Here is a 24,743-nt window from a genome sequence, read left to right on the forward strand (position 1 = left end):
ACTGGTTCTCGTAGAAAATAATTTGTTCTGGCATAGGCATATAAGTTTACTCAGTGAAGGATCTGTCTGCTGAGTTGGTGGATTCCTTATAAGCCTGTTTATACGTCAGGTTATATAGCAAACTGCTCAGCTTAATTGCTGGGTAATTGTCTAATTTGATGTGCCAATAACTCATGCGTCGTGTAGGTTCCAAATCATTTTCTGTGACGCGACACTTTTCCATCTGGTGATCATATGATTGATCTCTAGTCTTACACCTTTGAAGAAAGTTGGTAAATCTGGGAAAGATTGTTGTGGATGAACTGTTGATAGGCAGAACAAAACTTAGAAACACTTCTCAAGTTAAATGTATTGTCAACATGTTGACCAGAAATACTGCAGCGTTTGTACTGGAGGTAAAACCCTATTTTTCAGATTGTTCAAGTGTAACCTCACATGACCCCTAAAAGGGCCAAATACTTGTCCCGGAACCTGAAATATTTTTTTTATGGTGAAGCTAAACTTTTCAGTGAGTATCCTTGGCTAGCCTCGTTGTGACTGCATAAAAAATTCCTGCCGAACTTTACAACTCTTCGGAAACGGTGTTTTACAATCCGGCACTATATATAAATGTGAACCAGAGCAGCTACATTGAATTTCTGATGTTTTGTAACGATGTGTCAACATCGACTTTAAACACACTCAATCACATGGATGACAACTGACTAGAAGAGAAGTCGGAGATCGATAATAATACGAATCACTTCATGCGATGTAAATGCTCGTAATCACATTTCACGCACCAAGGCACTCATCTGATGGATTATGGAATCTTTTTGCAGGTAATGGCTGAGAAGGTTGAATGGGAGCTGTACGGAAATTTGTGGTTCAGTATACCTTGCACTATAGTTGTTGGTTTTGATGTGGCCTGTATCGTGGACACTTTTGTTGTAGACGGTGGAGTTATTGTCGATGATGTTGTAGTCAGGGCGTCGCTGGCTGTTGTTTCAACAATAGTTGACATTGGTGATGTTGTCATGTGTCTGGTGGTAGTAGCGGGTACACTGGTTGTGGCACCAAAAGTAGTTTGTGCATGCATCGTAGTCGGCAGCGTTGTAGATCGTGGAGAACTTCCTGCTGACACAACTGAAAAAAGTCAATAACTTCGAGTTCTTTTAAATGTTACAACAAATCGTAGGTCTGATGCAATACCACTTGAACAAAATTTTATAGAGTTACCTGGAAATTCGCACCAAAAGGAATTTAACTCGGTACATTGCTCGTCAAGCCAGCCAAACAAGTATGTCACTGCACATGCGGTTCCAACTTCATCCGGTTGGGAGGAAGACCAATCCATTACACGACTCTCGACAGGTAAACCATCTATCCATTTAAAAACGCCAGCTTCACTATGACTTGACAAACCTATCCAAGCCTTCTGAAAGAACCATAGATCGTCGACAAATGCATTTTCGTCTTCATCGTCGATTATCACGAGCCAGCCTCCATCTGCGGAGCAGTTGTCTTTCGCATTTTCCCAGGTATCGCTGTAACCGGACTTGCGGTAGCAGCTTTCGCTGGTAGGGTATGTTTCCATGCCAGCAGGACAGTCTGTTTAGATACCAATTTGATTAGAGTATCAATTTTTGTGTGCCTAGCTTAGTTATTAATTATTTTAAATGCTTTTTCAATATTGTAGGTGTCGCTGATTAAGTGGTTGACAGCACACCTTTAGATGTGTGGCAATTTCTTTTCATATTTGTTAACTTGTTTGATTCATATTTGTGTTCCAAAGATTGGGTATACGACGTGAAACAATGTCACATGAAACACTTTTGAAGTACAGAAGTCTACCAACTCTTCTAACTCATAGAATGCAAAAACTGGTGGGGTATTCGTATGGAAATGTATATATTTGACGTGTGCATGACTCCTTTCAAGTAAGGAGACATTAATTGTGGGATCCACATGCCTGTTTTCCGGCAATTCAACAGTTTCACATGCCTTCTGGAAGTGTGTAAGCACCACATTGCAAACAGTTAAGGTCTATGTCTTAAAGTGAATTTTAGGTCATATTACTGGGTCTATAAAATTGGAAAAAATTTAAACATTTTTGGAACAGCTTCAAAATACAAACATTTGACAACACTTGAAATTGAGTGTGTGTGCACAGACCTGTTTACCTTAATGCACTGTGGGTACGATTACAAGAAAATATAACCCTGGCAATCCAGCAACGGCTTCAAAACACTATATACAGAAACATGTACGAGCATCGTTACCGCCGTGTGTCGTCACCGATTAAGTATCATGCGACAGCAGTTACTGACTGTGACAGAAAATCCCTGTTCTGGAGTGATGTTCCCTTGTGTGTTCATGTGCTTTTGTTGAGAATGTACGCTCGGAAAATTCAGCGAGAATTCGCAAAGCTAACAGCAAATATTTAGACACGTGAATTAAATGTTGATGATTGACGCTTACCTCCTGATCTGTCTGAAGATATGAATTGAAAAATAAGAAATGAGCGTAAGTAATTTTATCGATGATTACAAAAGGTGAGGTTGGTAGTGACGTCTATTTCAATCGATGTGTATGATAATAATCTCTTGACATATACGTTCACTCACGGAACGATCGCGACATCAGTAGCAATAACATACAGAGAAAAACATACTGCAATGCTAGGTGTCGTTGTTTAAAAGCTTGTCAATTAATGATATGATATGATTTAAAGGTTAAGAATTATAAAGTCTTCTAGACTCGGGATGTTGTCACGAACTACGCCGTCTTGGGTACGGACGCATCGTTCGGTAGTTTTTCAATAACTCAGGTTTAGATGAATTTATTCTTTCTAGCTCGTTAATTTGTAATAAGCATCCAGTCTTACCAACATATTCGCATATATACCCGTTGAGATCTTCGCAATCCCTATCTTGCCACATTTGTGACGCGCCTCTGGCAATGACGACACAGTCACCAGTTCCATTTGGTCTGTTTGTATCGAAATTTATGTAGTCAGTCGCAAAGTTCCATTGCTGTAACCCCATTTGCCATCCGCCTGTCGCATTTTTGTAGACTAAGCAGATCCAAAAGTCTCTCGCATACAAAGTCAGTATTCCCTCCAGGAAATCTTGCTTTGCATTATCGGCGACTTTGACGACAGATCCGGAGTAAGGAAATGTGCCCAAATCATTACAGGAGCTTGAAGCATCGTCGTATGTTGAGGCTTGTGTGTGAAAAACCTTGATGCAAAGTGTGTCGTATGAGTATTCATCAGTCTGACAATCTGAAATATAAGAATCCGTGCCTTTAGCAAGAGGTAAGAATAGATGATGGCACAGAGATCTTCTCTCCAATATCTTTTCCTGAGTGCTTTTGATATTTATAACATAAGTTTGAAGTCTGAAGCAATTTTACAATAAACGTTTTAATATAGTTTTGTGAGGGCCCATCGATAATCAATTCATCCGTATAAACAGTGAAATTACTAGGGTAGTTCCCCATCTTGACGACCTTGCCGTCAAATTAAGCAATAACCCCCGCAGCAGGAGGGTATACACGAGATTTTGGTACAATGCGCGACATATACCACGAGCCGATAGGCGAGTGCTATATGGAGCGTATTGTACCAAAATCGAGTGTATACCCGACTGCGAAGGGGTTATTGCTATTATATTATATCAACTTGCGTGTATTTGTTTTCTTATTTGGGTATTTTCATCATTCTAAGCGCCAAATGCAGAAAACGGACGTCTGAGAGATCGAACGTCGGAAATTCTGCGTCCGAGATCGAGCATTTTTGTAAGTTGGGATTCCGTACAGGCACACAGTATATCCTACGATAAATACGCATACGTCCATATCGACATTGCATTTTATTCGCATGCAACACGAACGATACTTGTCAAAAAATACCTGCTGCACTCACACAGAAAATGGGTCAAGAGTTCAAATCAAAAGAAAAAAGTAACAATTTTTTCGTAAATTTACATAAGAACAATAGTCCTGGCTTTTTTGGCATACTAAAAATAGATTTGTCTCATTCTGTACCGCATACCGTCGCAACATTCAGTGGTGGCACAGTGAAGTTACAGGATCTATTTTTGATGGATAATTTGGACGTTAATTGTACCAGAAAACAAGCAGTTTTAAAATAATCCAGACTTGCGATGACTGCAACTGTGATGAACAGTTGTGCAGATTTTGAGTGTGTTGCCCGATGCAGGGAGAGCTGGACGCTGACACTGCTCGTTGCATTTGATGTCAAATATCGTCGCAGTCGCCAGGAGTCATCCCATTGTTATTCTGAACTTCTTGGTCTACATCGTTAGGACATCCCGATCTGTTATAGCCCAAACTTTGGTAAATAATATCTGACATACCGTTACTGTGAGGAAGTGTCAATTTATTTGTGTATGAACGAATACTATCTTCATTTTAAAGAGCGGTAGGGTATATCGCGTCTCGACTCCCGCGAAGTGCACGGTGCGCCGTCGCCCTAATAATGTATTTGTATGCATCATACCCCAAACATTCTGCTTCAGAGATGTCTTTCATCATCGATCCCAACTTATTTACACCAAGAGGTGAGTTACAGATCCACACTTTATCTGTGTATCAAAATTCGGTCTTCAGTCTTTGAAACAAAGTGGACTGTTTCGGTCTTTCTCGAGGGTCTATGGTTTAGATAGGTACGTTCAAATGCACCGACCGGGCAATTTTCGAAAATGCTGGTTTAGGGGCCGTTTTAGCACTGCTATCAGTGCTAAAACAGTATTTTAGCATCGGTGGAATGAGCTCTCGTCCAATCAGAATAGCGCATGGTAGCATGATATAATATAATTGCGCATTTATTTCTGAGTATCAGCAACCTCAAAATCAAGCCATGATGAATGTTCAACGATAGACCCTAGTTTTTTAGACAGTATGTGATTCAATACGCCGATACCAATCGATCAAAAAACCTCGTTACCGTTAACGTAAACTGTCTGATTGCCACTTCAGCCATTGTGATCGGTCAGTGCAGCTTTAGTGTGTTGTCTCATGTCTTTGCACTCGCCCTCGAGCATTTGGCTACCCCGCTGTCGGTTGTGATGGTAAAGCATATAACACGATACTTGCCGCAAAGGCCAAGTCACTGTTATCGCGAGGAAATGTAGATACATTGGCATGATGTAATGTTAGTCGCTTGTATCTTCTTCTGGTTCCTTTTATTAATCAAGCCAGTTTTTTTTTTTTTATTTTGGCGACATTTTTTCTCCTGTTGTGCTTTTTTATGCATAGTCGGCCAGAAACACACTTCCCGACTGTTAGGCTATGGAATTCATGTCCACACCACGTGACAGTTAGTACATTGTGAGGCAAAAGAGCAATGTTTTCGGTAATTAAATATATTTAGATTTAGTGTACTCTAATAACGGCTACCTTTTTCCGATTTAGAGCTAAATCGGAAAATGAAATTGGTACGGATTATTCTACAAACTTTCAACACCACAATATAATTGTTGTTAATTTTGACCCTTAACATACATCCATGCCCGTATCACTTCACCCTGGTGACGTCTACCGTAAAGTATCAGTAAAATATCAAATTAACGTCATCAGTTTCGAGTTTTCCCGAACTACATTTATTATTATTTTAAAAGTAAGCTGAGTGAACAAAGAAAATGGCTGTCACACGATACGATGTTGCCGACATAAAAATTTGAAGGGATTTTGAGGAACAAAGATATTTTGGGTAGATGAATACGAGAATGATATTTTAATCTTTCGAGTTTTTTCCCGTTGTTAGTCAATATAAATTTTTGTGATTTTTAGCCAAGCTCTAGCAAACATTCTACCGTTCGTATGGCACGGCTCGGTCTACCGCGGTGCAGGTAGCGAGCGAGTGGCGTGACAGCGATATTGTGGGACACTGTGCATTGTTTGTTTTGATGATATTTTATCCGCAATAGGGTATAACGTCACGTCTGTACCAAATCTCTACTTCACACATTAAGATGATGCCGTATGTTGTGGGTTCGAATCCGATTGAAAACTAGCCGTATTTTCTACCCTGGGTTGGTAACACTGCTGGTGGACAGAATTGTCCCCGAGGTTATCGTTCGCCCAGTTAAAGCGATGAAATTCGTTTCTTCGCTTCGATAAAGTGTGTATGTGCGATGTATGATAGTGAGCATGCGTGCGTGAGTGCTTCACGAACTCTACAACGTGTTGAGCAGTCTCAGTCAGAAAAATGTAACAACTTAGCCGGCTATTGAACCACTCTTTTTTGGAAGTGGAGATTTAGCCGAGTGGTTCTGTCTGTGGCCTCTCAGCTAGGCGACTGATGCCGTATGTTGTGGGTTCGAATCCCATTGAAAACTATCCGTATGATATACAGCGTTCTTCGGAACCGGTAGATTTGATTACCGGAGAGACTGGGACCCGTCGATTTTCAATTTTTGTGTTTATCCAGGCCAGTACAGTAGGTGTGAAATGGCTTTAATGCCAGTATAAAAATAAAGTTTTGAGCTCAACTCTCACCATCACGGAACTTTCCAGATACGCTGATTGTCTATCACCCGTCGTCCTCAATCAACCCCATGCTGTCTTCTCTAAAATCCCTTGTCAGAAAATTTGCTTCGTTTAAAAAGTCCCTCGGTACGACCTTCTCTTACGTTTTGGCAAATGATTATGGCATTAGTATGTGCAATTTCTTATGGCCCTTTTCTCGTATTTTGTTAAAAGAACTTCTTCTTCTCCTCTATTGCCGGTGGTTCAGTAGTTTACAAATTTGATATTTTTCTTACTCACTTAGATTTGTTTGGAGTATAAAATTGAATTTGCAATATTTTTGAGAATTTTCTCATCTTCTCCAGTTTTCTTGAATGAAAACATATAGTCTACGGTTTAAGTTGTGAGTAGCTTTATCTTAAAATGTTGAAATGACAACGAAATTTACATAATTATGTAATATTTTGGGGCGAATCGCTTTTGTTGGTTAAATGTGTACTTCTCTTTACTATCTTTCAATTTTGACATGCAGATTCCTATACAAATGCATGCCCATTAAAATTTTCGATGAGTACAGTTTTTATTTGCATTTTAATTTTTTTAATTTCATTTGACTGTTTTCGACAAATAATCTGCTTTTTAATTACAAAGACGATAGCTAAATCTTTTAATGTATAACCCCACGAAGATTTGTTCAAAAATTACATATTCAAAATTGTTGTCAACTACCCCTTTTAGTAAAACATCTTTTTGATACAGTGTTCAAATTTCGTATGTTTCCTAGTGATATTTTCCTTCTCTAATTTTTCATCATGAGTGTGACTTGAACATTAAAATATATCGTTTTCTTTCAACTCATTAATTTCTCTGTGTATTAAGGAACAACGTCATTCGTCGGTGCTTTTAGCAAAAAGGAAAGATCAGTCACATATGTCGTTTTTTAAGTTAGACTGAAGTTGACTTGTATATCAAATATCAGGAAATTTTATCAGAACTTTTGCAGAATGATTTCTGATTGTGATTTTGATAGTGATAGAAATATATCATGAGTGAATGTCGAACACTTTCATTTTCGATGTGATTACTATGCCTCGCAAAACTGAAGTCCACGAATTGGCATTTTGAAATCTTGTTATCCCCGTTCTTCTGTGCTTTCATTATCGATGTCCATGTGTTTAATAATTGCTAAACCTCTACTCTGATCATGTGGAGCACGGGAAGGATTACTAGTATTCATTTGTTTTACATGTATAATTGACAGTTTGCTGTTTTTATGAATCATAACCGGTTTTCAAAAGCCATGCGCTCTGTCAAGGATTAAGATGTTGCAATCGAAATATAGTTCAAAACATCTAATTAAGATGGCATACTAAACGAATGTAAGGAACGAATGTATGAACAAACCGTTTTTCATCTGCATTGCCATTTCAATGACATTATTTGAAGCCGAACTCTGATGGCTGTATAGAATTTTAGTGTACACTTTTAACATACATATTTTACAGCGCCTGTCTGGTGTTGCCAAGTGCCGAAACAGTCAAGGGATGAACAGTACATTTTTGTGACAGAAATTTCAAAAGAAAATAATACAAACCTGCTCGAGTATGTAGTATAGCGTACGCCAAAGTAAGACAGTAAATCACAGTCTTCATTATTCACATGGTGTCGGTACTGGAACAACTGGTTGTCGTCGTCTTCTTAAACGCTTCCTTCTCCACTTCATGTGGTTTCGACAAATGAAACAATTTTGAGGTCTTAATTTACTTGCATGCCGAAAATACATTTACATCGCTTCCTGAAACACCAAAACCAAACATCGATCTATTCAACACAGGATGAACTGCTGTGGGCATTGCGTTCGCCCCTCTGAACAGCAGTGGAAATAAGATGTACTGTTAACTCGTTGTCATTAGCGACCGGTTGGAAACTGAACGGAAGAACTTGAACGAATTATTGCTCTTTGACTGAAATGATCGCCCAGCGGGCAAATCTTTGGTGTTTGCCACAATAAGGTATGCACGCAATATGATTGTTTACTCTTTGCAGACATGCATTTGCCGATGTGTAATCTGTGCGAAGTGAGAATATGAAAACAGTTCGATCCTTTTATTATTTCGCAACGATCTTCCTTTCTGGAGTGAAAGTAACGGCGACAAGAAGAAAAGGAGACTAACACATCAATCTCAGTTCGAAAATTCAAATAGTCGTTTTTGCAAGAACCCCCCCCCCAAAAAAAAAATGACTGGCAAGGTGCAGAACGATGCAACAGAGTTAAAACAAAAGTAGATAAAATACAGAAACTTGCAGCCACCCAGAAAGTGATGTCAGATGTTTTGAAGGCATGAGTATACCCTTCCTTAAATGTGAAAATGTCATATATTAGTCAAGGGATGAACAACATGAAGTACTGTTGGCAAGGCAGACAGCGAAGCAAAGACAGACAGACAGACAGACAGACAGACAGACAGACAGACAGACAGACAGACAGACAGGTAGGCAGACAGACAGACAGATAGATAGATAGATAGATAGATAGATAGATAGATAGATAGATAGATAGATAGAGAGAGAGAGAGAGAGAGAGATAGACAGACAGACAGAGAGGCAGACATGTAGACGTAATGTGAATGAGGGGAAACAGTGCGAAATGTATTATGCATGACTCTGTTCCTGATTGCACTAACAAATATGTTTTCCGTGAATTTTCTGGTCAGAATGGTTATATTTTCAACTCCTTTTAAATCTTCTTGTTTACCACACTTTTCAAAATATTGATTGCATTGCATAATTAGCAATCTGGCCAACGACAATCAATCAATCATCACCCATACGCCCTTGATTTCCAAACAATGAAGCTGTAATAGTATATTTGCATGGCACATATGTAATCAACAATCGATCGGGTACGTGCTTGATCGAGATGGTGAAATCAAATCTATAAAGGAAATATACACGAAAGTAGTAAGTGTTGATATTATAAAAGTAAAAGTTTTGAAGAGCTTTTTCATGATTGGTGTACATGCCGTATATTATCAGTACGTGAGTAAAATACAAAACGATCACACTGTAATATGCTTATTGAGAAATCACTCAGTTAACGCCTACGAATGCCTAATATTACAAATATGTTGGCTGTATTCATATAATTTATGTTTTGATTAAGTACGTACATGCAACCTTGTCAATGACTGTACTTTACTGATTATTTTGACTCATGCAGCCGAGCAGCGACATTTGTATGCAACGGGGACGGGACAGCAAGCTTAGATCGATTCCTCGTTTCAGTTTGTAATGCTAGCAAATAATCGAATTCTGTATGAAAAGTTCATTGACTTATTTACATTACCCATGAAAATTACATTGTGCCATTGAACGACAACTCTTCAACATTTTTAGGCTCAGTCTGTGCGAAAATAACATTTATGGAATATCCAGGTAAGGAGAATTTAAGTACCAATTTGCTTTCATTAGCAGATGTTTTAGCGATAAAGATGTCTTTTATATGGTAAATACAATTGTTTCCTCACTAAACAACCCCTCTCTTTCATGCAAATATCACGCTATTCGGGCAGTTGTCCTTTACAATGAGTTTACCCCGCTGCTGTAAGATGCTTGTTACGTCCTTAGAGCGGCAAAGAACAGCTATAACACCAAAATTACCAGACCAATGGTGAGACGGCCGTACATTTAGTTATAATATCCTTTAACAATGAGCACTGTTTAAATATTTAGAGTGCATGATTACAGTGATTTTGATAAATTTCCCTTGCATTAAATCGGTAACATTGAGATATGAGAAAACGTGAACGAATATGTTCATAAATCCGTAGCAACGGCACAATTATGTGGGCTAAATCGTGATAGAAAAAGGCGTCTTGTTCGCATTGACATATCAACAACTGGATACGAAAGCGTCCGTTTATTTTCTGCGAGAAAAATTTCAACCTTAGGTCATAAACATCACAAGTCAATAAAAAACGTCATGTTCCCTTTAGCATGTCTTTTCTTAATAGTCCCTATAAAGTAGTAGGTCATATATATATAACAGAGAAATACATCTGATCATAGACTTCCCTTTTTAAAGTCTATGATCTGATATATAATAAGCAGAAGTAAACTAAACTGGATGAGACAGAAATGTTATTATCATTAAAATTTTCAACACCATCAACAGTACTTCTGCGGCCACTCCCCTTCACTATTAAGTCTGTGCCTACAAAAGCCTAAGAACACAAGGCATCTAGACTGACGCGAACATGCAAGCGAAAGACCGTTATTTCCAGTGGACATTGCATTTATTTATTTATTACCTATATGAAAGGTTTCATTATATAAACAGAAATATCTATCTACTGTCGTAAAATGTTGTTTACTGTTTAACTTTCGTAAGGATAAACGAAAAGCTTTGCTCATGGTGTTACCCTCGTAATTCATTAAACAAGAATAATTAAACTTTGACTGTCTCTCTATAGACTCGAAGATAGCTACTTAAGGTTGTTGGCAGCTTGAAATTTTAGAACGAAAAGAAACACATACATTTAACGCAGTCGATGTAATGGCGGCGAAGTTTGGAAAGATCACCTCTTGAGGGCGACATAACACTCGCTTAGCAGATGACATATAAAGAATTCATATGGACTTACATGATGCATATGAAAAGCTAGGGTCACAATACTGATATTTTGTACTGGAACATAATACAGTTTTGACATAGAAAGCAGGGGTCAAGAGCTCAAATAAATTTTAATTAAAAATATGTAACTCGTTTTAATGAAAACTTTTAACAAGGACACATAATATCGTATACTCACTGAAGATAATTAGCAAAACCAAGTCTGTCAAGAGATACTAAAAAGCTGCCTTCTGATATTCAGGACATAAAAAATCTAAATGCCTTGAAATAATCGACTATAATGTCATTTGTCCGATTAATTGACAATTACATTGAGTTGCAGTTCTTGCAAAAAGAGTGTTTAGTAGTGACGCAAGCGCCATTGATATCGTTAGACATTTTGCCAGATGATGAGCTTGAATCAGAAAACCATCACTGTAAGCTAGATCATAAATATTATCATGAAAAAGTAACTAGCTACAAGAATATGAAAAAATCCAGCTTTAGTCTGCCATCATTCAAAGATACGGATCATTTCAATGGCTCTCTTCATAGATCGAAGCAGATGAGTATACTCAAGCAATAACAATAAAAAACAGGCCATTGTAAGATACACATGTACAAAGCAAAGAAGAATTCGCCTTAAAATACCGAAAGAGCACAAATGTTACGTATTATGTACCGTATTCTTATTATAGGCATATGAATAAATCCGCAATTGGTCCACGAGCCATAGAAACCATATAAAAATTTAAAAATAAAACAAGTTTTGTGCATGTAAAGGACGTCATATATTCAACAGGTGCAAGTTTGCTGTAAAGGTGCCAATATGCATTTGATAACTCCCCAAAGCATGTTAATATGCACATTGTTCAGCTTGTCAACTCAGCCCGTATGTGTGTAAACTGCATTTTTATTGTTGAAAAGTGACTTCTGGTCCGGAGTAGAATTCAAATATAAACAATAACAATGCATTTTGCATACATAGACGCAAGTTGACAAGCTAGATGATGGGTGTTTCAACATTCTTTGGGGAGTAGAATATACGAAATAAAATAATGAAAAGTCATCAAGTTAGCATAACTGGCTCTTTAATTAGCCATTGCCAGTGACTTGTTCGCTACAATATAAGGCAAACTGTAAAAGCTAAAAGAGCTAAACATTCACTTCTTGCTCTGACGAACTTTGAGAAATTTGGCTTTCAGGCAAATGAAATCGGTCACAATGCACATACCGACCAGGACACATGACACAACAAGCCATGATGAAAATATCACCAGGCCACCCGTATTCATACCAAAAAACTTGTTTCTGCCTGTTTGTCTGCGAGATGGTGATCTAGTTTCAGTCGATCTAAACATTATTTGTGTATTCAAGGTATCGGCAGTAGTATGTTCTCCATCTTGTTCATATGTGAAACCCTCTTCACTGGGTTGTGATGAACTTGGTGATACATGTAATTCCTGTCATTTGAGTTGTGACATTTCTCCGAAGCTCGTTGAAGTAGTCGGAAGATCGTTGCCGGTTTCCACAACTGTAGTGTGCTCGAGATCCGCAGTGGTCGCTGTTGTTGTTGTTGACGGTGTATCTGACAATGACAATCAAGACTTTGGTATGTAACAAGCTTGATGTAATCTAGTGTAACGCCGATACAGCTTAAAGAGGAGATCCTAAAAGGGTTTGATTTTCTGTTCAAACGACACTTTGGCAATGAAAGAGTAGTACATACGTATGTATGTATGTCTGTAATTGGTAGGTAGATAGGAAGGTAGGTACATATATGTAGGTAGGTAGGTAGGTAGGTAGGTAGGTAGGTAGGTAGGTAGGTAGGTAGGTAGATTGGTAGGTAGGTAGGTAGGTATGTATGTATGTATGTATGTATGTATGTATGTATGTATGTATGTATGTATGTATGTATGTATGTATGTATGTATGTATGTATGTATGTATGTATGTATGTGTGTGTGTTTATGTATGTATGTATGTATGTATGTATGTATGTATGTATGTATGTATGTATGTATGTATGTATGTATGTATGTATGTATGTATGTATGTATGTATGTATGTATGTATGTATGTACGTATGTTACTAGGTTGGTCACAGGGAAAAGACTGATACAGTCCCTGGGGTGGGGAGGGTGGCATGCACATAACCATGTCACTACAAACATTCTTCTCGCAGAAGTACACGCATACCACGGGGAAAAGATATCGCCCCTAGGGTGGGGGCGGGTGGGATTCTTTCTGCAAGAGTTTATTTGTTTATTTATTAATTTGGACTGTGATATTAAAATAAAAATTTCGATACGTAGTAAAATAAGACTTTTACTACGTTTGGGACAGCTGTGGTGTTGACTTAATTAATCGGCTGATACACAGCCGATTGGCCAGTTGGCATGTGTGTCAGGTTGGAGAGATGATAAGGACTTGTATTGGTCATAATATGGAGATTCTATAAAGAAAGCAGTCAGGCGGTTTGGAGTCGAAATCTTCATTTGAAATGCACAGTCAAATTTAATAAAATAACATAAACCATTGCACAAAGAACCCCACCCTCCCCGCCTAGGGGCTGCCATCTTTTCCCGTGGTGTGTGGGTACTTGTACTAGAAGAATGTTTGCAGTGGCATGGTGATATGCATGCTTTATAGCGATCTTTATCCGGCTGAATGCGCAGAATCTGTGAGAGAATAATTGCATTGAATGCATATAAGAAAAATTGCCCCCAATTAATACGTTGAAACCTCATTGCGGTCTTCTCTCACTGATTGTCCTCAAAAACATATACCTCGACTTGTAACATTATTCCTGAGTCTCCTGCACGGGATATAATGTTCCCTTGTAATCAATGTGCTGTCTTTTTATGTATCATCTAGAATATACCTGTTCAAGTATGCTTTTATGTGTGCAATAATTATTTATTTCTCATTTCTCATGGAAGTTAATAGCACATGATTCTGTGTGATAATTTAGAATGTATTGACAAAGGTATTAATGATTGTTTCATTTCATGTCGCTATGCCATCCATTTGTTTGGGTCCTGGTGTCGATTTGAGGTAGAATGCGCCCCGGAAACAGATAGTCGGACTCTAAAAAACCTTTTCGATTCTATTCTGATCTACCTTTCTGAGGGTTCATTTTAAAGCACTAGGCGTAAGAAAATTTTTCACCGCCTCAGTTTTTCGAAAATCGAAAATTTTATTTTTCTATACAGAGTAAACTCAGGTATGGCGGCCATTTCGAATTTGAAATATTGGTAAATCTTGGGTAATTTGTTTCTCTAGTACCAAACTTTGAACGGTGACCCCCGCCATCCTCCCGATTTTTATTCTTGATTTCGAAAAGAGAATGGTTGAAATATTCCGTGAGGAAAGTTTGAGCAAAAGTTGAGTCTTTCACTTTCACTGAACCTTGAAATGTATACCCAAAATGGAAGCTAATGATGGCAAAGTCAATATCTATAATTTATTAAGTACAAATTATTCTATATGCTGTCATCTGTTCCAATGAAAATAACTTACCGGGATCTCTGTACTCGCAAATGAAGCCATTGACCGTGTTGCAATGTCTGTTTTGCCAATCATAGTGAGAAGCTCTCTCAATAGCAACGCAACTTCCAAACCCGGATGTCGGTTGACCGCCATTGAAAGCCGAAAAATCACTCGAAATATTGAATTCTGAGAGAGCACAGTTTCCCAAACCCATTTCTCATGGCTGAAGCTAAAATGCAAACCGATCCAAAAATCCCCAGCATACTGAGCCAGATTGCTCGCTATAACTCCTTGTTCTCCGGCACGCTCAATCGTTGCTAGGTGGTAGTTGGATGATTGGCCAAGCAGTGAACAATACGTGGCCGCTTCTTGCCAGACTCCACCTGCTGTTGGACATTCTTAACCAGGTAGCAGCTACTCTCGTAAGAGAACTCATTTAATCTACATGCTACATGAAAAACACAGAGAGAAAAAAAAAAAAATAGTAGCGAAAATTATGGAACTTGCAAATTCGCGATCGATGGTCTGACTCCCTTGTTCCGGAAAATATCAATTACCAATACCACGCGTTGCGTTTAGTGTTTGCATTCGGAAAATAAACATTTTAGTTCCTTTGAAATAAAGGTCACATACATCAAGTGAAGGTTTATTTATGTCCCAATGTCACTACTTAAATATGGTAAAGGTGATCTAATCATAGGGTTTCCCTTCTCCATGGGGGCTAATACTATCTGATATGACGTTCTCCGTTAACAGTCCAAGTTGAAAACAGCAGCCAAGGTTTTTTTTATGTTCCCATAAGAATATGAGACATTGAAGGAAAGTGCTCAGACAGATCATCATGGTTGCAACCTGTGTGATTTCAAAACAGTCCAGCGTTCGTAGAATATAATTGTCACAGTGGTGGAAGCAAGTTCAGCGTCACGTCGTACCAAAGATTGTTGTAAAGTGATGAAAGTTAAATTACTAACCTGCACCTTGAAGAATCAGACTGGTTGCAAGAAGACACAGTCTCAGAACGCAAAATGTATCTTCTTTCGCCTTCCATATGATTGTCATGGTATTGTCAATCGTTCTTTATGCGACGGTAGCGTCGAACAGCAAAAACAGCAAGAACAGAAAATGAAGGCGTGTTTCATGAACCCTTCATATCATTTTGTTCATGTCGGGAGTCAAGGAAATAACTTCGACCAGTTGATAACAAGTAGAATGCATACAATATTTGTGAAGTATAATAAAATATTGCCATAGTACTCAACAATAACATTTTATGTATAGGAAATAGACTTTATTATTTGCAGTTTAGTTTCAATCAACCAAAAAAATTACTAATAGGAAACAACGTTTAGGTGGTGCGAAAAAATCAATACTTGGCAAATTGCTATTGCACTTAGTTCGGAATTGAAATAAAAGATAAGAACTGACGAAAAAAAGAAGATGAGTGGCATTGTATGGTAATACACATAGTATCAGCCATCAACCAGCTTCGACATTTTGCGAGGTTAAATTACGAACACAAGGTGGCGCTGTTAAGCGACAGGGATGCAGTTGTAGTCTGGAAAACAAATTAAAGATTGTAGTGGGAATACTGTATGACCTAAGTGTACCCTTAACGTCCAATTCATGATTGCGTTGATCAGAAATACTGTCAAAATTGAATACTAGTATATGCGTATATTACAGATATTGTGAAACGTCAACGGACCTGTGATATTGGTGCAATGACGATGTATCAAAAGTCGTTCGTTTTTGTATTCAGCACGGTTATTCAAGTTTCCATGGATATTGTAAATTAATACTTTGCTATCAACAGGGAAATAAACCTTAGGACGAATGTAAATTAAAGAAACCACCAATATGCTTGTCATCTACAGGACCGAAGCCACTGCAGATCACAGGTGCTTGCAGCGTTGCTTGGATGGTCGATCGAAGACCCGGGATCAGCCTTAGGCCTCACACTTAAATCCCGGGTTTTCGATCGACTATCCAAGCAACGCTGCAAGCACCTGTGCTAAGGACGAGGAAAGCGTAAAACCTGCATCGCACTACTTAACAAAAAGCGCCTTCAAATGCTGTAACAATCAGGAAGTATAAGAAAAACGAAAAGTGCCCTGATCTTTCAAAGCATACATGTGACCTTAAACAAACTGAATAAGTAATTAATGTCAATAGGCCTGTGTGTACAGCAATTTAGCCTTTTGATGCAACCTGAGTGTGCTTCTGATAAACCCCAAATTGGCGCCAATACTATTTAGTACCCATACGACTATATGAATGCGCCAACAACAGGGCAGCACTAATTGTCTGATGACCGTCTCATAGATTGTAAGTCAGAGTCACAGCAAAACAACTTCATGAATACTTTCTTTATAGACGCACCTTTACTCGTATTTTATCATAAGTATATTCGTTAATAGCATACGTCTCTCTATTATTTTCTTATAGGGAAATGTTCCTTAGCATGTGCTAAGACACTTCTCGCTGCAGCAAACGGATTTATTGATAAATTTTCCTTGTACCATTCTAGACTCACATAAATTATGAGCATGGTCTTATGTTTGGATTTATAAATCGCCGAACGTCTGGAAATGGCGACTGGGCTTGTAAAATTTAAAATAACCTTAAGTATAGTACCAGTATATGCCAGACTGTTCCAGTTAATTAATACTGGTTAAACGATATGACTATAGTTTAGTCGAAAACTTCAAAAATAAATGAAATAATAGTCGATAATTCCTTGATGAAAGATACCATGTAATGACGTAGTCTTGAAGAAACGCTATCAATTATTCAACTTTATCAATAATACAAGACGAAATACACCTTATTCCTACAGGCTCTCTCAGAAAATCCATGAAGGTTCTGAATAGAGACTTTGGCATGGAACAAATACGCAGGCACGCACAGTGCAGTTGAATACGATAAATCAATCAACCAGACAAAGGTTGGAGTGATAACGGGATATGTGTTTGGTTAGTGTACGTGTTTGTACCAATTATATCAAAAGAAAGTGTTATAAAGGCAAATGTTCTAACGTACTGCGCTTGCGTCGGTCAACTCGCCCTGTAAAGGTGGTATCTCAATGGTGATTAAACCACATTTGCAGTGCGTAAAAGTATTGAACTTGGCAGACAGAACAGTTAACGGTGCTTCATGAAAATGTTTCTGGTCGATACGACGGCTCTCATATTAATGATGGATCCGTAACATCTAGTGTGTTAGGTGTTTCCAGCATTGTGGCGCTCTCTCATGTCGCAGAAATATTGCTCGTGTTTATGTCATGCACATATCCTTGAAGTATTCCCGTAGTTAGAAAAACTTTCATAGGCAGACTTGACTTTCACTTTGAATGTCATTTTATTTTGCTTCACAGTGAGAATTAAGACATCAAAATAGAAAGGTTACACATTTATGCCTGATGCCATTTTGACACTGATCGTTACGTATCGAATACATATGAAGGTTATCCTTTGTATTTCTCAGTGTTCGTGATGAGTCCGTGGTATTTTCTACGATCAGCATTTGAACGTTTAGTTTTGTTTTGTTTTTTGTTTGTTTTTTTTGAATCGTTTTCCCTGTCTGTTACTTTATTAAGCGAGATGAGTGAAGGAATAAACAGAAGACTATCTGTAGACATATAGCAAATAGAAAGCTATTCTGTTTATTTTATTACTCAGCATCCGACAGGCGAAACAAATTACAGGATGAGATGGCCACTACCCGTTTTGGGAAATGACGATATATTGCTTTGCTCAGGGGCACAACTCTGTCCTGAACTCACAATCCTCTGACAGTGAACCGGTTACTCTGGACTCGAAGGGTCTTGACCTCACCGTCCTCCGATAGTGAGTCCAGCACCCTAACCACTGCCCCACGGTGCCCCCCTTATTTGAAAGTATTATATGCATATACCGAATGTAAGGTTACTCTATATTTGAAAGTATATATTGATAATGCGATGATATCGCACACAAAGGATTACCACATATTTACATAAATTATTTATGAGAATTCTGAGAAAACACAAAGCTATACATTATTCCACAGGCAAATTCCCTGTGTTTACCGTGATTTAGTATGTGTTGTAATCTGATGTACAGAACTTTTAATATTTTTGTGACCAACATATATTGAGCACAAAGATTTAAAAGAAGGAGTTCATGCTGTTATAGGATTAAGCTATAATCTCGATTGCAGATAAGTATACGTGAAATTTAAGTACATTGCATGACATATTGCACGAGCAGCTAACCTTAATGCAGTCCAATGAACAAAAGTTTACTATTGTGTCAGTCTACTTAATACTACAATTACAACATTGGACGATTTCATGCAGCGTGCTTCTCTAACTTTACTATTCCCTGTAATTGTAGATGCAATATTGATAAACAAAAGACTAAAACAATTTGATTCCATATGATTGCCACATAATTTTTAATGAATAATGTAAATTTAGGTTTGAGTCAGTAATGAAATAGTATTTACTAAAATACATACATACATACATACATACATACATACATACATACATACATACATACATACATACATACATACATACATACATACATACATACATACATACATACATACATACATACATACATACATACATACATACATACATACATACATACATACATACATACATACATACATGTACATACATACAAAGAGATATATATATATATATTATATATTTTTTTATATATATATATATATATATATATATATATATATATATATATATATATATATATATATATATATATATCGAAGTACACAGATGTCCTCGTGGAAATAACAGTGCTCGATGCTAAGCAGAGCGTTATAAATAAACAAATTACTTCAAGTACAAAATAATTAATTCTATTACTTAAGTTTCATGTACCCTGCAATCCTCAGATAGAAGACAGATAGTATGATAATGTGGGGGTACACATTTTGGGATAGGTAAGGGTTAGATAGAGACAGAATGGCCGGAGACAGTTTGTGTTGTGTCGTAGAATGGCGAAGTTCAAGTCTTGCACATTATTAATATCACAGGTCCATATATACATTTTAGTATGAATAATCATTAGGATTAATGAAAGACACGTCTAATCGATGACATGCCCGATGCATCATTTACATAATTAGTAGAGCAGTTGGTGGGCGGAGCTGCACCATGCACGCGATTCTCAACATCCTCCCGCCGGCAAGATAAAGTGTTTCGAAAATCGTACACAACTGGGTTTACAAATGGTAAAATAACACGAAATAAATCTCAAGAGAAAAGTGTTAACGATAAGCCTAAGACTTCGAAAGGATAATCTGTAAGATCAACGGCGGTCTGGTGTCTTACCATGCTTGATAAGGCAGTACACCTGGTACGGATTAAATCAGAAACTTGTTATAATATCTTAATATCTTCTATAATACTTGAAGTAATTTGTTTGTATATTATATATATATATATATATATAATTTTCATGTATTTTTGTATAACATGATTCACTCTAATATAGAGCGTCCTAATGTATTGTAGCAGAGACATGGGATATATGATTGATGATTGATTCATTGATTGATTGATCATTGACTGACTGATTGATTGACTGACTGATTGATTGATTGATTGATTGATTGATTGATTGATTGATTGATTGATTGATTGATTTATTGATTGATTGATTGATTGATTGATTGATTGATTGATCGATCGATTGATGGATGGATTGATGGATTGATTGATTGATTGATTGATTGATGAATTTATTGATTAATTTAACTAAAAAGTAGAAATATCAGACACCCGTTAGAATAAGCTACAAGAGTGTAAGTTTTAGTTTTCTTTTGCTAGTTTAAATCAAATAATTCACACTCTTTTTAGCTAGTGAGTTCATTACACTCACTTTCTTTCCACAACTTTTAAACATGTTTTTCTGTTACATAATGCAAAGGATAACAAAACGTCATTCTCGCTGAGTGACTAATCTTGATCTGAATGCGCTAATACAATGACCTTAGTTAAAGAACATACTAGCACTGCTATTAAGTGGTGTAGCTAAGTCGTAATGAGTTCGAAATCTTCAAGTTATAAAAGCCCGACACTTCTTTGAACATTGTAATTGGAGTTCGTTTTAGGTTGTGTACGCCTTGAAAATGAAAGAAGACTAAACTTTCTTTAATGAAATTTTCAACCGTTCTCTCGCAAAAATCAGTTATTAAAATAAATGGTAGGGATCACGTGCAAAGTTTGCTTCTAGAGAATCAAGTTACCTAACATTTATCGACTTTGAAATTCAAAATGGCCGCCATCCCTACGTTAATTATATAGAGAAAAAATAACAAATTTGATTTCCGAAAAACAAAGATTGTTTCGTACCCAAGAGCTATGAAATGAGCCCCACGAGTAGACTAGAAAATTACCGTAAAATTTTGACAGTCCAAATATCTATCTCTGAGGTGCATTTTACCTTAACGCTTTCAACGTTCTTGTGCCTTTATGAAAGGATGAAGCTCTGGCTTGAAGAAAGGATACTGGTAGTATGAAAAGGTGAACCGTCATTACTAGTCGTGTATTTAAAAGTGTGACAAAGTTTAACGCCGAGATAAAAGCAGTCGATGACGACGCACAGCCCGATCATAAGGGCCGAAAGACTTAGCCAAAGTGAGAATATAATTAGTGCATCTTTCTTCATTCCTAGGAAAGTCGACAAAACCTCCATTTGCATCAGATTCGGTTGTAGCATGGTATGTTGTACGACTTGATGACGTGATGTCACGCTGATGCTCTAAAGATGTCTCACGGTTTCCATAGAAGCCTGTTGTCAAAATTGATTGTGATTTGAAGGTCGTCTTGGAATTGTTCGCCTCACTTGTTGCTTGTAATGTTCCTGCAAGCTGTGTGTTGTTTTGACTTTGTGCCGCCGCAGTTCCGATGATAAATGATGGCTTTGATGTCGACATCTCAGTATTAGCCGTTCCTGCCGCAGATTGTTGGATAACAGCAGTCGAGTCCAGGATCGACGAAAACGGAGTTGCTGTTTTTGTCGTAGCAAATGGAGCTGGTGTAGCAGGCATGACCGTTGTCTGATCGGTGGCTTGGATAGACGTTTGCGATACGATTTGGGTCATGTGCTGTGTCTTTGAGCTCGTTTCACAATATGTTGTTTGCATTGATGTTGTGGTCGGAAGAATTGTAGAGTCTGAATATCCTGCAAAACAAAAAAACAGCATTAGCTGCTGGTGAAAATGAACATTGGAAATTTGTTGTCCTTAGTTAGCCAATTAGTTTACAACCTGTAGTAACATACTTTGTGACAAGTTCGTTTACTTTCAAAAAATTTCAAATTTTTATTTCAAAATTTCAAAACATGGAGTTTATTTGAATCGAGAAGGTATCCCTACAATATTTTCAAGTTGGTTAAGCTGGGTTACACTCGTTTGGCAATATAACGTTCCAAGCCATTTTAAGCACGTCGAATCTCTTGATTCTGCCTTGTTGTGTAATAGCTGTAATGTAAGAAGTTCTTACCTGTGTATTCGCACACAAAGCCATAGGACATGGAACACGGTTCGTCGAACCAATCACTTGCAAACGTTGATATCCTGACGCAGGCAGTTCCAGTTTCATCCGGCTGTGCTGGCAGAAACAACGCTCCTGGAGACCAATCTGTCATACGACTTTCTACAGATTCGCCATCAACCCACTGGAAGCCTCCACTGTGACTAGACAAGCCAATCCAGATGTTCTCGCCCATATCTATTAAGTACTGGTTCTCTTCGTTATCATCAACGATAACAAGCCAGCCTCCAGAGTCTCGACAAGTAGCGTTAGCATTGACCCAGGAGTCAGTGTAACTGAAAAGCTCGTAGCAGCTTTCACTATTAGGGTACGTTTCGAGGCCCGACCCACAATCTGTTAATGAATTAAAGTTTTTCATGTAAAAAGAGGAGACCTTAGTTAGTCATTTTATGTTTCAAAGTATCGTACATACATGCATGTGAATGTTGTTGCATTTTACTCAGTATATAGCTGCGATTGGGGAGCATCCCTAAAACATACTATATTAGCAAAATATGTTTGCTCCCGATATGCAGTGACCTATAAAATCATTACTGTTTCTGTTGAAGTCCACATTAAGTATTAATATTTTTTCCAGACGACAACGGATGAGGACAAAAGATTGAACTGGTGGAACTACTTTACTTGTGTTTTAATTACTGCTCCCTAATTTGTTGAAAGGGCATTCAATAAAAATTCTTGTGCTCAGGGCATTCAGTTAAATTACAAAAACAAACAAGGATTCAAACAGTGGTAAGTATCCCATTCTGCCAATTTAATGTAATATAGTATATCAGTAGAAGAAACGTAGTGCAACTCACTTCCTGTTTCCGTTTGAGATGACCCTATGTGAAAAAAACGATAAAGAGAAGTTGCAATAACTGAATGCACATAAAAATATTTCAACATTCTAATTAAGTATAGTAAGTGTAAGTATTTAGCAATTAGTATTTTTCATTCTTTGCCTAGCCTATAATAGATGATTATATTGTTTTTGCGTCTAGTTTCTCTATGTCATGATGTTGTCTTAGCGCTTTTAGACAAGCCATATTTCACCCTCATTCACGGTTTGATCAAACTACATACTTCATACAGCGACAAAATTGATAAGGTTGAGAAATAGTCGTCATAGCTCGGCATGAATACAATACTACACAACGCTATCAGTGTTTTGTTTTGTGTTATTAAAAAAAACAACTGAGGTATTGTAAACCATTAGTTACCTGTGTCCACATATTCACAGATATATCCATAGCGTTCGCCACAGGCTCTATCCTGCCACTTGAACGACTTATCCCGCACCATGACGACACATTTCCTGTACCATTTGGTCTGTTTACATCGAAATTTGTGTAATCATTCTGAATGTTCCAAACTTGAAAACCATTCCTCCAAAAACCAAAGTCGTATTTAAAGTCAATCCAGAAATCACCAGAGTAGGAATCCAGTATTCCTTCAAGGAACACCTGTTTTTGAGGATCCGCTACCTCTACCATGTTGGCACCGAAAGGAAATGGTCCGTGTGAATAGCATGCTGCCAGGTAAACAGCATCGAACGACAAAGATTCGTTGTCAACCACTTTGATGCAGAGCGAGTTGTAAGCATGTTCGTCAGGTCCACATGCTGTAATGAAAGTTCAACAATAATGTGACGAAAGTCCATGTTTCGATAAATCAGATACTGTTCACACAAAGCCAAGATTTTAGTGTTTTCTACGTCGCTAAACATCGACTTTCAGCAAAGACATTGTGGCTGTTTATATTGCAGTATTCTCAGAGATTTAGATATTGCCCTTGGCAGAGTTTGCATGAGGACTAAAATCATCTTGTAGGTTACAATCTACTTCTATAGTACCTTCAAATCTATGCTTGAACTAAAGAAATATTTAAGCAGTTTTACATAACTGCATGATTAGACACATCGAAAAAATTTCAGCTTGTCGAAGGTTGTGAAAATTTGTGAAAAATGACTTCATTCGAGAGACAAAAGATTGGACCTTCTGTATTAAGAATCACGTGCACTTGTCTGATGTTGCATAGGAATACATTGAAATTCATATAGTTTATGTTTAAACACTGGTATATACTGCCCTATGAAAATATGCAAACGACCTCAAAAGAGGAATAAAACTGCAGCAAATAAAAATGAATACAGTGAAATATTGGTCGACCAGCGGAGATACAATATTTGTTAAAAGGCAGAGGATAAAAACTGCAAAAAGTTAAACCAAATACAGTAAAATACTGACAGACCAGCGGGAAATAAAACACTTGCAAATCGCACAGACTAAAAACACAGACGTTTAGGGTGCAACCTTTCGTCAGAACGTACTGAGAAGGGTTGCACCCGAAACGTCTGCGTGTTTTAGCCTGATATGGAGGCATAAGAAGTCTAAATAATATTATTGTTCAGTACCTAAGACGAACTCTACTACTACTCGAATCTGTGCGTGATAACATGGCAAATAAGACTGGGGAGGATGTCATTTCCAAAATAACATTGTGCTTTGGAGTATTTGAAACTTTGAAAGCTATCGGAAAACGTGAATTGACATCCTAGAAAGGAAATCTTGTTTTTCCCTACCTGTCTTCGTCAATAAGAGTAGAGAAATACAA

At 37.6% G+C, this 24,743-nt stretch overlaps 1 protein-coding gene across 1 annotated transcript in view; it reads right to left on the reverse strand.

Moving 5' to 3' along the window:
* Positions 1-171: 171 nt before the first annotated feature.
* Positions 172-24,743, reverse strand: part of LOC139146030 (C-type mannose receptor 2-like) — a 41,732-nt gene continuing 17,160 nt past the window's right edge. The window contains exons 3-10 of the mRNA XM_070717478.1: positions 23,452-23,751; positions 22,949-22,972; positions 22,098-22,481; positions 21,283-21,777; positions 2,461-2,472; positions 1,405-1,590; positions 877-1,125; positions 172-302 (exon numbers count right to left, since the gene is read on the reverse strand). Of these exons, the coding sequence (XP_070573579.1) occupies positions 172-302; positions 877-1,125; positions 1,405-1,590; positions 2,461-2,472; positions 21,283-21,777; positions 22,098-22,481; positions 22,949-22,972; positions 23,452-23,751 (1,781 nt within the window). The remainder of the gene's footprint in view (positions 303-876; positions 1,126-1,404; positions 1,591-2,460; positions 2,473-21,282; positions 21,778-22,097; positions 22,482-22,948; positions 22,973-23,451; positions 23,752-24,743) is intronic.

The sequence above is a fragment of the Ptychodera flava genome, chromosome 12, assembly GCF_041260155.1.
Source record: "Ptychodera flava strain L36383 chromosome 12, AS_Pfla_20210202, whole genome shotgun sequence".
NCBI lineage: Eukaryota > Metazoa > Hemichordata > Enteropneusta > Ptychoderidae > Ptychodera > Ptychodera flava.